The sequence below is a fragment of the Convolutriloba macropyga genome, chromosome 1, assembly GCF_964194025.1.
Source record: "Convolutriloba macropyga chromosome 1, txConMacr16.3, whole genome shotgun sequence".
NCBI classification, from domain to species: domain Eukaryota; kingdom Metazoa; phylum Xenacoelomorpha; order Acoela; family Convolutidae; genus Convolutriloba; species Convolutriloba macropyga.
Genome location: NC_134468.1, coordinates 55608268 through 55622899, shown reverse-complemented (window position 1 = coordinate 55622899; position 14632 = coordinate 55608268). Strand labels below are relative to the sequence as shown.

At 33.3% G+C, this 14632-nt stretch overlaps 1 protein-coding gene across 10 annotated transcripts in view; it reads right to left on the bottom strand.

Moving 5' to 3' along the window:
- The window catches only part of LOC142340538 (uncharacterized), a 100041-nt gene that overhangs the window by 33803 nt on the left and 51606 nt on the right, over positions 1-14632 (bottom strand). For all 10 annotated transcript variants that reach the window (XM_075391136.1, XM_075391176.1, XM_075391158.1 and 7 more), the window contains one exon: positions 2203-4051. In XM_075391136.1, coding sequence (XP_075247251.1) covers positions 2203-2580 — 378 coding nt within the window. In that variant the 5' untranslated portion in view covers positions 2581-4051. The remainder of the gene's footprint in view (positions 1-2202; positions 4052-14632) is intronic.

Below are 14632 nucleotides of genomic sequence, written 5' to 3'. Positions count from 1 at the left end.
CTATGATTGTTAGGCGCAATCCCTCTCTTGTTGGGCGGCAATTAATCAAAATGCCTGAGATGAAGTTGGCCGTCTTTTTTTAAGAAATAAAGGTGCCTTTTTCGAACTGGAAACGGTTGATTGATTAAACTTGAGCCTCTAATGCAAAAGTTAGATGCTCATAGGATTGCAAAACCAATTCTCATTTTGAAACAGCTTATAATTGACGGAAAAAGATTTCAAAGTTGTGACAACAATCTACCTGCTGATCTTCTAGGAAAAACGTGCTTTCTCGGATAATCATAACATCAACTCTGAATTAAAGTATAGTAAACGAAATATGCTTCTCCTGACATGTTTGAAAATGCTTCTTTACCTTCTCATCGGAGCAGCTCTTCTCTAAAACGCCTATCGGAATTCTGTTATAGTGAGGTTTTGTCTTTTTGTCACTGAAATGGATATCGAACGAAGCAGTTTCTTATGGGCGCACAGTCCCCTGAACAAAAAGATCGGCTTTAAGAGGAGGCCCGCTCTCAGACTCTACTCTCAGGACAGCTTTCTTTTGAATGCAGAACCACGCCATTCCAGCGTGAAAACAATGAAATCTTCGGAAAAATCGTGCGATGACAAACTTTTTAAATCGAGACCATGACTTTGAGTCCCTGAGTCAGGAAACTTGACTTTGCACAGACAAAAATTGTCTCCGAAAAATATTAATGCAGACAAACAAGAATTAAATTATCACTTTTGATGTTTCTCTCCATGTGCGTTTTCTCAATTTGCATGAACTGCTTTGCCAGTTCAAGGAATATCTAATCTTGATCTGCCTCCATTTTTGCATAAAGTTCATCTTTGTTTTATGCACGTATGACCAGTGTTCCTCGGCGTTCAAAACTTTTACATTCAAAATTGTATCTGTTATTAAAATGGCAGATTCTCTGAAAACGTTGAAATCTTCTTGCTTTGCCAATTAAATTTCTTAATTCCAAACTACCGTGCTTTGTCGATAGGCTCAATAACTTACGTATGACGTCAAGAAATTACAATTTTTGCGACAACTGATAAAAATGTGCCTTTTTTGTGTATTCTATGGGTAGCGGAAATTTTCCGCAACTATCATCGGAAAATTACATTCAACTTGGATTTATTTTGTGAAATCTGGAAAAACCCTTTGAGGACAAGAGTCGAGGGCGATACAGAAAACTTCAGTTTTCAATTGTTTGCTGTCTAGCTCTTCTAAGTTGTTATTGTCGTCAATAAAACCCCCAAGTACCAATTTCCGGTGACGAATTTTAAACGAAATTTGTCAAACGTAGAGCTTCCGCAAACTGATTTTTGTTGACACTCAGAAAACTCTTGCTAAGCTCAGGGTAATAGTCCACTTTTGGTTCATTTTTGATGGTTTTTTTCAAAACATTCCAAAGAGTTATAAAATTTAGCGCAAGCAGCGGAATCATCTGCATAAAAACTTTGAATGCGTTTACGTAAATTTTTTATTGACGGCATCAATGCACAAAAAAGCATGAAAAAAGGATCACCTTGAATTGTGCCTTATTCTCTGTAAATTACAACAACAATGTTGCTGAGCACCAGCTTAGATTTTTCTTTGTATAAAAATGTTGTACAAAAACGCGGAGTCTCTTGACAATGGTTTCTGGCATTTAGAAGAGCAGCATAACGATTCAAGGAATTGAAAGCTTTTTTGAGTTGATTAACTGTTCAAAAATAACAGTTATCATTTCTTTGTTACAAGTAACGATTTTCTTGTTTAACATTCCTGTGTTAATCACAAAAACAAATTTGTTCTTGCATTGATAAATTTTTCTGTTATATGTAAAATTTCGGTTTGTATCTTAATACATACGTCTGAAGGAAATGCTCCTATGAACCATATGCCCTACGAGATTTTCTGTGTTTAAGGTCATGCACCAAATGAGAAGATTGTGGTCAACCGGTACCAGCTACGAAAAAGCAAGGTCAACGTATGAAAAGAATTCGTATCGAAATTGTTTGTGGTGTCGACCAACGCAACTAAGGTTGGGAAGTTACCTCCGCCTCGATTTTATTACTCTTTTCATGTAGTGGACCTCTCAAACTGTGTAACGTCTAGACAATAGTTTGGTCTGAGGCTGATCGGAGATAACTACGGTCTGGGGTCGCAATCTGGGTATAAACATGCGTGAAATTGAGCAGATTATGCATAGTGACACTTTGTAGACTTACCTGACAGCTAACAGCTGCTAAAATGACCAAACTAGCCATCAATGATGTCTCCCCAGTCAGCTGAGTCGACTTTTTCTTTTCAAAAACCTTCTGTCGCTCCTCTTGCTTCCCAGTGGACTTCCGGTAAAACTGCCGTTCCTTATGCTTCTTCCCACGTGATGTAATCTGACTGCTTTTGAAAGTTCCAGTTGGGTTGTTAGTCTCAAAGAAAGATCCGAGTTGCGTTTGGGAGGACGTTGAAGCGGATGTTGACAATGTGGGGTGAAGTTTGAAGAATTTGGTGTAAGTTATGAAGGAGTAAGGAGAGTTGTGTGAACAAGATACGATTGCGATTGAAGATGTCAGTTTCTTATAACTAAATTCTGAGAAGGGGCCCATAACTTGGCCTCATTATAAGCAAAAAATGAGAACAAATACCACTTCTTTCCTTCAATTCCTGTAAAAAGTGTCTTAAATTTTTAATGGAAAATGTCCATAAATTTATATCTAATTAGTATCCAAATTCTTTTCGTTATTTTTGGACGGTTGTTTTTTTCAACGGTTTTGAGAAAATTGAAACACAGTTGCGTTTGGTAAAGAAACAATTGTTATAAGAAGTAGCAGCTTGCAGGTTTTGCATTCATTCTGTTAATATCATAAATTGCGGCAGCCAAAATAACTGTTAAATATTTGCTAATGATGAGCTTGAATCCTGAAGTTATAACGATCAGTTTAGTAATTCATCAAATTTTTAACCTGATAGCTTGGCAGCGACTTGTAGCTGATAATCTGATATGTGTATTGCAATTGCTTCCGTAATAAATTATGTTTCTCGCGTCAAATAAATTTTCGACGTCGACTGTATTTTGGAAAACAAGAAGCGTTTAAAAAATATCAAGTTGAAAATAATGATAGTAAATAATTAAGGATAGAATTCTTGGGCAATATTTATGATACGTAAGAATGGCAAAATTTTAATTAATCGTGAAAAAATTAAAAATTCACGCCGATTTCTCAAGTTGTGAAGTTGTCTTCAGCACAACCTGTCATTTTGAGCACATGTAATGTAAATTGAGTAAAACGAAATGCGTCGCAATTAGCATAAAATTGCATCTTAATTAACCTAACTGCCATTGTTACTCAAAAAAGTAAAGATTGCGTGCGAGACATGGAATACAAAAAGCCTTTAAATTAGGGCTGAAATTGCGCCAGATCAGGAAACCGCTTACCAGTGTTACAGGGCAAAACGGCAGTTTTTAGGGGTTAAACACAATCAGAGGGCAAGGAATTAGTTGTATAATAAGTTAAACTGGTTATAACACGGTGGTTTATAACAAGGTTTATAGCTGTATGCTTGTCGCTGACAGTTGTGCTTTTTTTCCCAGGAGAATGTTCACGTTTTCCCGGAGAAGGTTCCCGCGCAAATTAGAAAATATCAAGAGATAGCCTCTGAAAATTGATCGCCTGTTTTAAATTTCAATTCAAGTCCTCTGGGTTAAGAATGAGCAAGCTATGGGTAAAGAAGCGTGATCAAATATCCCCACGTAATTTAAAGCTTCGCAGGAAATGATGTTCCGACTTTAACAGACGTCTTTTTAACGAAGGTTAAGTTTCTTCACGGCGACTGCAAATTTGATGTCCTCCGAGGGCTGATTAAACTAGACTAATTCAGGGTGCTTAAAGCATCAAATATTAGAGGTTGAATTGGGGTTTAATTTGAAAGAGTATAGTGGTGATAATTCATGGAAATTTCAAGTGCGTTAGGTCGATTGATAAATAATAAAGAGGTATCGATTTCAAATGTACTCCAATTTATTTCACTGTCAATAACAATCATTCACTCGATTTGAAGGTTCGTGAGAGGTTGGGCCTGAAACAGAAGAAACAGAAACGCATTATTAGCGGGATTAGCTTAGTAAAAGCGTGAATCAGTTGTATAATTCGATTTTGATCTCAAGAAAGGAAGCGAGTTGACGGATAATTTGACTGGTGACCAGAGACAAAAAAAGAAAAAAGAAACAACAACAAAACACCCTCAGATGAACGTCCCCTGAGGTTTACAAACAACAGCAACCTACTGTGTATATAGTGTTAATGTGTGCTCTTTCACTTTCAACATCGGAAAGAGTAAGATATTCGGTTGTTTAGGGGTCAGTGAATTTAAATCAATTGACATTTTACCAGGCAGCACTAATATGTAGTAACGCGCCATGCCTTTGTCAACTACATGTTTTGCATTCAAGTCAATGCATACTGAAACTTCTGTTGAACATACATGTGTATTTTTGGCCTACTTATTTTTAAAGACTAAATTTTTGAACAACGAAGATCTCATCGACCATTTCCAATCATAATTCCGCAGATCTAACCTCGAATTGCCAAAGAACATAGAAACTGCTATTCTTTGGGTGTCAGGAAAAAATTGAGAGGTGAAATCCGCAATTTTTACTTGCTTACCCGTGTAAAAAATATTCACTTCAACTTAGCAGATTATTTGACAGTTTTCTTTTCAAGCCTCTCGCTTCAAATTGTTTTCAAAACTGGCATTTGTAAAACAAAGCTTGTTTCCCATGCATCAGGATAAAATAAGGTTTGAAATTATATTAGGTGATGACTGCTTTTCAGTAACCCTAATTCTTAAATCACCCACTGAATGTGAAGGGAATTGGAAAATTGATGCTGTGATAGAGAGGAAAGTAAATGAAACAACAACTCCCGAGGCAAAATTGACACCTTTGATTCGACAAAGATGTTCATTTGAAAACTGCAACAAAAAACTGAAGAACGATTTTTGATACACACTCAAATAAGGATATTTTACTTGTAAAGTTTGTAAAAAAAAATAGGAGGTAAATTTGCTCTGTGGCGATATGATAATTTCAAGATGAAGACACCATATTCCAATTTTTACTGTCCAAATACCATCATACAATTTTCTTAGAAAACATATTAGGTCATATATGGCTTTCTAAATCAAGATAATGATGATTTGCATTAGTAAGTTGTTGTGAAAGAAAAATACAGAACATAAAAGAGGTTTCAACATCTTGAAAAGTCACAGGCGAGTTTTAAAAACAACCTCTGCTGCAGAGATAATTTTAAAATAATGCAAAAATAAATTGTTTTGTATTCATGATAGGTCCTATATAATTTGAGCGATTTCTGAGTAGTCATGCAAGAATAAGTTACAAAGAAAGCAAAGTTATCTCCACAGTTCCATGATCGGTATGTCCTAAGTGACTGGTTCTGATAAATAACAAGTGATCTTTCAAAGATACGAACCTAAAAACTTCTCATTAAAACTGTCAACTATAATTCTTCTGCAGTTTTAAAGGTGGAAATAAAGACCACCGTCAGCAATTTTGAAGTTTTTATGTGAGGATCAAATATTAGATCTTTGAGCTCAACCAGTGTCGAACATTTTTGCGTGTGTGTTTCTCATATATTCAGTGTACGAGATTTTTGGCCTTTATCAGTGTCATGTACAGAAACGCAGATCAAGATTATCTATAGTCAATTTGGTTTCTTAATATCGTTGGATAGTATTGTACTCCAAAAATCATGTCTATCTTTGGTAATTTTTCTTACAAATTATAGATTCAGTAAAACTAGCTAAGAATCAAATTTAAAAGAAATACGAAAGGCAAGGTTACTAAAATTTACTTGTCCTCAGACCAAACGGTATTTTCAAAATTGATTAATTTTTGACTTTGCGGCTGTAATTTTTTCCATTTTTTGAAACATTTAGGCAAAAATTGCCGGGGCTAGACTATCCTTTACCTATCGTTCATAGAAAAAGAGTACTGCACCAGAGAAAATTCAGAATGAGTTTGGTTTTCAGTACTGATTCAAAATGAATTCAGAATTAATTCGGAACTTCTCTGATTCAGACAAAAACTCAGAATCAACTTTCTCTGAAACTCTCTGATTCAGAGTAAAATTTAAAAAGCATTTTCTTGAAATGGCTCTGATTCAGAAGAAAAATCAGAATTTTCCAAACCATCTCAAAAGAGAAAAAAATAAAGAAACGGCTCCGAGAATCAATTTTTTGCAGCATCAGCAACGAAAACATTAACCAACCTGAGTGTTTTTGCACCTTTTTTTACACTAAACGTAATAGTTTCTACTTCTCCAAAAAACACATGAACCAGTCCTTAATAGGACTCGTAATAAATAGACAAAAAAAACAAACACGGCAAAGTTGAGAATTGCAATTATATTTTTTGAGGCAAATAGTTTCAGATACTGAAAAATATTAGATATCGACTGAAATCTTTATATACTCTTATGTTAATTCAAACCGCTATGTGAAGAAATTTAGAACTGTCATTATCCAGAATATGTCGTAGGTCTACAATAAGAAAAAAGAATTGCAGACGGAAAATAGAAAATCAGTTAAAACTTGAGAGAAGACTGCGTGAAAGTCGTTAGAAACAAAATATTTTCAAAGAAAAAGAGATACAATCAATTGCGCCTCCTTTGATCACCATTGATGAATGTGATACATGACCCCTCAATAGCAACTAAGTAACACGTAGACCAAAAAGGAACAAAAAACTCAACGTTATTAGCTCTTCCGGAAGAGTGAAGTTTTCTTCACAATTGTTTATTTCCTTCAAAAAAACTTTCAGATCACCCATTTATCAAAATATTCATATGATCTGAGAAAAAATAAATTGAAAAAAAAATTAGTATAAAAAGATTAGAATCTTTCCGCAGGCGTCGATCCTGGTTTATGCACTTTATTTTTGGTTATAGTGAGATCGTCCATTCCTCGATTTCAGTGTTTCAAACTTTTTTTAGAAATCTCTGTATATAAAGAGTCTCCCACACAAATTGCCTTGCTTCAGCTGCAGTTGAGATCATAAGTGTTGAAAAAAGATAACAAAGAAGTTTTAATTTTTTTCATAATAGTTGTTAAAATTCGTTGTCGTAATTTCAATAAACGATGATCTCTTTCTTAGATTTGCAAGAAGACGATTTCTGCAAAAACTACTGTGAAGAGACAAAAAAATATAAATGAATCTATCTGCCACGAAAAGAGTTCAAAAATTGTGATTAGTCAAACCTTTTTTATAGGCAATAGAGAGTATGCGGTCAACAAAGTTTTTTCAGCCCTTTCAGCAATAACTTTATCGGAAGCAACCTAGCCCCAAGTTGAAGTCAAATCAATTACTCTGGTCTGTTTTTAGCTTGGGTCTCTTCTTGCGCTATGAATTGAAAAACATTAGAAGACCCAAAAAGTTAAATAAATGGCGCAGGTAAAAAAGTTCAATTAAAAACAGCGCTGTGATTGTTCATCTTACTTTAGAACAAGTCAAAATTTCAAAAATTCAATAACTAATGCATATATGAAGAAAATTTTTGTAACAGCAAAGTACCAGTGCAACAGAAAAAAAAAGTTTCAAAAATTTGAATACAATAACAACGATTGGCTATCCTAATTTGGAAGGCAAAAAACGAAAGAGCCATTATTTAAAACCCATCAAGTAGTAAGTGTAGCTGCGTTGAAATGAAAAATGCTATTCGCGTTTTGTCAGAATGGTCAGAATACTGAAGAATAACGACTGCAAAAGATTTGGTCAGAATACGTTTATTTGAAAAAAGTTGTCCTTATTTAAAGAAGTTGCTATTTTCTCTAATCAGTTTTAAAATAAGGCTTCAATGTTATTGTGAAATATAGCTTTTTTCGACATTTTCGTTCTAGGACCTAATGTATGGGCTATGTGAACTGTGAGTCTGCAAAAGATTTGGTCATTATATGTTTATTTGAAAAAGTTGTCTTCGTTTAAAGAAGTTGCAATTTTCTCAAAAATCGATTCTTAAAAACGAATTGAGTGATTTTATGAAGTGTTTTTTTGGTGCTGTTTTTTGACCATTGAGCGATATTATGCCTGTTTAGGTAGTTTTGCTTTGCTTTAGTGTTCAATTTTGTCCTGTTTTTGTTTTGGAAAACTGTACAAGCGTGGTGTTTTACCATGTTATACCAGTTCTCCTAGAGTTTATGTCAGTAACTCCGCCACTGCCAGTCCCCAGCCTGGAATTAAAAAGGAGGAGGGTTTAACCACACGAAGCATACTCGAAAATCTCACAATGTCAGGTTTAACTTGTTTTGAGAAAATTTCCTACAACCTATTATATATACTTCTTCATTGTTATGAAGTTAACCTAATTCAGATAAAATTCAGAGTCTGATTCAGAGTCTTAATCAGAATAATTCAGAGTCTGATTCAAAGTCTGATTCAGAGTCTGAATCAGAGAACATCAAAGCAAAATATGACATGAACCGACTCTGAATCAGAACTGAAATGTTACTGAACATGTTACTAACATGATTCAGTACTGAATTACTCTGAAAATTAGGAACGGAATGGCTCAATCAAGTGAATTCGTCAAAAAAAGCGATATTTTCGAACAACAGAAAAACTTAATAACGAATTTCAACTTTTTCATAATATTCAAAACCAACATTTTGGAGAACTTCATAGAGTCACTTATGATAAAGAAGAAAAATATACTATATGACAAAAGGATAAGGGCAAAAATTAAACGATCGTGTCGAAGTAAGCATATTATCACAAGTGTTTTTCTTGACGACATTTTCTCGAATTATTTGTGTTGCTAAAATTTATCAAGCTGAATTGCTTGATCAATATCAGAAAAACTCAAAATGATTCTACAACATGATCAGTAAGCTTTTGCAAAACCAGTCAAAAAACGAGTCAATTTTTCAGCAAAAGTAATTCTTGGAAAATTGTACAAATTGGCTAATTGGCAAGCGATTTTTTTTCTATTTATGAGTAATAACAAAATGTGAACAGCCCTAGAAGCTTTGTGTTTGTTCCTCACAATTTTCTTCCTCTCAAAACAACATTCTTGAATTTTTAAGTGGTCTGTTTCTCAGAAAAAACAATAAATTACTGACCAAGAGCAAAAGACACAACAACTGTATTTTCCGGAAAAGCATAGTTTTGTCTGAAGCAACTTTCATTCAAAAATCATTCAGCAACTTCTTTTACAACGTCAGTTTGCGACGAATTTATTATTTTACTGATTTTAGAAAACAATCATCTTTGAGCTGAACGTGTCAAGAATTGAATTTAGATATATTATTCAATGTTCACCATAATACTTTTCTCTATAGGAACGCTCATCTTTCCTCAAAAAAATTCAGTTAGAATTCTACTCATTTATTTGTTGATTTCAATTCAAATTACACAGTTGGGCAATTGTCTTATATAAATTATTGGCAGATTTAAACTGAGAAATTAAACCTAACTGTGACTGCGAAGGGCTAAATCCACATATGGGTTATTATCAAGCAATGAAATGATAGAGAAAAAAGAGGACTGAACAAAATTACTCTTTTGACTTTCTGGCAATTCAACTTACAAAAAAACAAGGAAGCCCCATAAAATACGTTAGCACATAATCTTCCGACCCGGCTAAGTTAAGTTTTTTTATTTAATTGCCCACCAAATCAGGAAAAAGTACAAAATTTTCAAAAAATCACTCGAAAATAATTCGGAAATAATTTGTTTATCCATTGCTCTAACCACTATGCGAATGAAACAATAATTCCTTAGCGGTCCGATGTTGACCGCAAATAAGAAGCGTAAGAGATAAGACAAACAGCAAAAAAACAACAAGCAATACTTACGACCAAAACTCAATGTCTATTCATTTTTTGAAAAACTTAAAGAAAAAAAACAAAATAGCATCAAATGAAAAACAAAACTCAAACAAATGACTAGCATTTCAACAGCAAAAAGTGAGACCTGGCTTTATTGAGAATAACAAACAAGACAGAAAACCAAAAGCGGCAAAGTTAGAAAGTAAGTTTTTTGAAACCAATTAAATACAAAATCATGAAAGCAATTAGCTATCTACTGAAATCATTCATTGGCTTCGTTCAAACCTTCACGCAAAACCATTGAGATCTGTCATTATTTAGAATGCCATAGTACTAAAAAAGAGAAAACACAGGCAAAAACCAGAAAATCTTTTCAATTTGTTGATGAAACGGTGTCAATGCCTATAAGATCAAAATCTTTTCACTAAAAAATAATCAATTAATTTAGCGCTATTAATGTTATATGCAAATCGTCAATAATGCACTAATAATATGACGGTAGGAAAAGACTAAATGGAACCTCAAAAACAGGAAAATGTCAGTGGAAAAAAAAAACATTATAAAAACTCGTAGTAATATCAACGTCAAAAAAAATTTTGAAAAACTTGCAGAAAGTGTAAGACAAATCAGCCGTAAACAATCAATTTAAAAATGGTAAATGGTTTAACCTGTTAATGCCTGGGAAGCGTGTTGTGCAGGTCATTTATGAGACTAAGTCAAAAGACTGCACGTTAACACTGAATACAGACAAAATTCAAAATTTCTCAAAAAAATTTTTTGCAGATGTTGTAGAATCTAAAAGAATAAATGCTTTGCGTTGAAATTAGTATGTGTTTTCACTGGTCTAGTTTTGCACGTCAATTTGAACCTGTCAATAATTGAGGTTGACGAAAAAAGCGAAATCATTTTAAAAATATATATAGCGCCCCATTACCATCCAATTAATTTCGAACTATAAAGTTCAACAGCTAGACCAAAACTAGTCCGGCTCCTGTTGCTTTTGTGTTATAGCAACGAAGTTCCAAAAGTTCCAAAGAACCGATATAGCCAATTTGACCAAAAAGTCGATATATCAAAATTAAATGATGAATTTTGGATACTTATTGAGTTACATAACAAGAAAATCTTTGTGTATCAACTGAAAAAATTAGATATTTTTAAGAGCTCGATACCGAATTATAAATTTCAATAACTAGACTCAGTCATAATAGTTCAAAAAGAAAATCAAAACACTTTTTCAGAGCCACAAAAACCTTGACCGTTACTCCTAAATATGATAATAATTTATTGGACCTTGTTGGTCATATTAATTGATTCGTTAAATTGAATAAAGGATTTTTGTAATTGGCATGAAAAAAATGCGAAAAAACATTTAAGATGGAGAGACCCAAATTACCCCTTCTTCTTTGCAAAATACAACAATGAGTCCAAAACTGTTCTATATATCCCTCGCTGCGCGGCAATCATTCTTAAAAAACCGTAATAGTTTTTTCGCACACAAAAATCTTAACTTATCAAAATTAAACTATGCATTTTTATAAATATTGCTTTAAATTAGCGAAAGACCGCAGAACTGTTATTTCCGGAAAACTTCCCGAGTAACCGGAGGCACAATTAGCCCATCTTTGAAAAAAAGAAACTGGTGTCAGCATTTTCTTTGTCTGCACAACCGGTCAAACCGGACAAATTGGGCCAAATAGACATTTTTGATGCAGCTTTTTTGACAAAAAACGACACACAAAAAACGACATAAAACAAAAAATTTTTTGAAAAAATGCTGAAATTTCAAAAACTTGGCACAAAACTTTGCCTAAACATTTGGTTCAAACAATTCAGCAACTCTTTTCTCTCTTTCAACGAAAAACCAATGAGAACATGGTTAACATTTAATCAAATTTTAGCAGCAATAGATCAAAATTTAAGCCAAAATTACGGAAAATGTGAACAAAACAAATGAAATTAGGCTCAAGTTCACATTTCTTTAAACCACCGTAACTCCTCGGAAAAAACGAAATTTAAAAGAATCTTTTTAACATGACATTCTACGGTTGACAAGCTTTCTAAAGATACAACGCACAATTCTGTACGATGAATATATCGGTCGGCAAAAATTGACTGAACATTCAAAAACAGATGAGCATTTAGTTCTTCCATTGAACAGAATCGACTACAGAAGCCTTTTGCGTGCCATTTGCCATTTTGTATTTATAAATTTGAAAAATTTAGCGAAAAATTTAGCGAACAAATTTGATCAAACTGTTCAACAACATTTTTATCTTTAGGACTCCAAAATTAACAATTAAAATCTTTAACAATTTAAATATATTTTTCAGCCAAAACTGGCAAAAGTAAAAATACAAAAAAGTGAGCAAAAACAACGAGAATCAGTGCAACGTTCGACAAACTTTAAACCTCGATGTATCTGGCAAAAACCAAACTCAAAGAAATCGTTTAGTTAATTTTATTCTACACTTTCTAACTCACAATCCTGTACGATGAACATATCGATCGGGGAAAAACCAGTTGAGTATTTAGTTCCTCCCCCACGAAAGTAGGTCGGAGCGATTATATATTTTCAGTCAAAATTTTCCGCTTGAATGCGTTACCGCACACGGTTTTCCCTTCATGTGAATATGCCAAATCATTTTCGGCTTGTAGTTTGGATATCTCAAAAAAGTAATTAACTTCTATTGCAAGATATTCGAGATTCCTTCTAGCAAAGTGAGGAGTATTCCAAAAGTGAAGTTTTTATAGTTTTTCAAGATAAGCATATGACCTCACAAGAAGAACTACATTACAGTCCGTTGCTATATAGGTATGGCACATCTAGGGATATCGGCTTCTACTTACAAACACGTCTTTTAATTATCTCATAATTGTTCTAATCTCCATGTGTCTTGCATTTTTGCTTCATATCACATACAAAGCTCATTCTCCATTCCTTTATTGTTCCGACACACTTGTGGGGGGAGGAACTATATACTCAAATGGGATTTATTTTGTTCAGACAATTTTGTCCGATCGATATATTCATCGTAGAGAAATGTGAGTGCTATCATTAAAAAGTTCGTCCAGCGTAGAGTTCTAAATTAAAAAGATTTCATTTTTTTCGAGGAGTTATCGAGGTTTAAAGTTTCATGTGAAAACGGGATATTGCGTTCATTTTTGTCCACTTTTATCGTAATTTTTGTTCAAATTAACATTTTTTCTATAGAAATTTTAATTCAAAATGACCTTTCACGTTACCAAATGAATCAATTAGGTATTCCTAGTACACGAAAGGCGATTAAAAAAAACTAGTTCTGGACTCCTAGGGATATTTACCATCAAAAAATTCGAATTCTGTTTGAGAGCTGTTTTTTTACAAAAATTTTTATATGCTTTTTTTGTTTTTTAAGTCACTGAGAATAGCCATGTTTCATATCGAGGATCCCTTAATGACAAATCTCATTTAAAGTCCAATGATGCCCAGAGAACAGAAAATTAGCTTTCAAGGAATCGCTTTTTTTTCGCCTCCGACTCTGAGTGTCTCTAAATTTGAATGAAACATTGATTTCCTTTCTGAGGTTTTACTGAGTTTTTGAAGTCCTCTATCGTAGACAAGTTGACTAAAAGTGCAATGCTCTTCCTAATCAGCACTAAGTGAACCTATCTAGTGCTCTGAGTGGACAGCTAATGGCTGGTAAGACCTCAAAAATAATTTTTTGAAAAACGTTTTTCTGAACGTTAGCCAATCTTAAACTTGTTGTTGAAAATTCTAAGTCAGTCTCAACAATAAAAGGACCCTCTCTTGTCTACTGCAAACAAAATTAATCTGGTTAGCTGTTTTATTTTCAAGTTTTGACTTCTATTTCTTTTTGACTTCGATGCGACGAGTTTTCACAATTTTTTTTCAATTTTTGGATTCTATCACTCATAATTTTGTTTCGTTTTGGATTGTTATCACATTATCCTAAGATTGATAGTTCACAATGTTTCAAAGTTAACGCTAAAAGAATCATGGATAAAATTTTCAGAGAAGAGATTGTAGATTAAATGGCTTCGACACTTTCTTTTCGCACTTTTCTGATGAATTTTTGGTTTTTGCCTGTATTTATTACTGTTTTTATAGTCATAAAACTTTCTGATGTCCTATTGATGACTTGTCAACACAAAAAAGCATTTTGTTAACATTGAGGAATAACAATGCGTATTTATTGACTTCTGTTGAAAGCTATTGAATTTAATGTCGTTGATACTACAGGGTTTCCCAAAGATTTAAAAATATTTGTTTATTTTTGTTGATTTTTTGCAATCTTATTGTTAAAGAAAAAAGTCTCCTACCGTTTTTAAAAAACTGATTGAAAAAATAAATGCTTGTGCTGAAAAGTCCATTTTTTTCTCACTTTCTTCTCACTTTTTTTAGAGTTTGCTGTTTATTTTATTTTTATGTAGTCGTAAAATGCTGAGAGTTCTCATAAACTTCTAATTGAGCATTGGATGAATGATATTACTCTTTTCAGTCAACTCATAGCAACATTTCTTACAGTTTATAATTTTATTGGTTTTCATTTTTTTTTTACTTTTTCGTTATTTTTCTTTGTATAGCTTTTCGTATAGTTTTTGTTGTTCTTTTCGTCAACTTGTAACCCATTCAGCTCCTTGTAATCCAAAGTTTAGACTTTGAAATCATATATTGTCGCAACTGATGTTCTGTTTGGTACAATATTGGTTTGCATAAATGTTTTGTGAGTGGTCAATAATTGTGTTTTTTTCTCTTTTCTTTTACCACACTCGCGTAATAACAGAACCCAATTATTTTCAAATGAGTCCCAAATG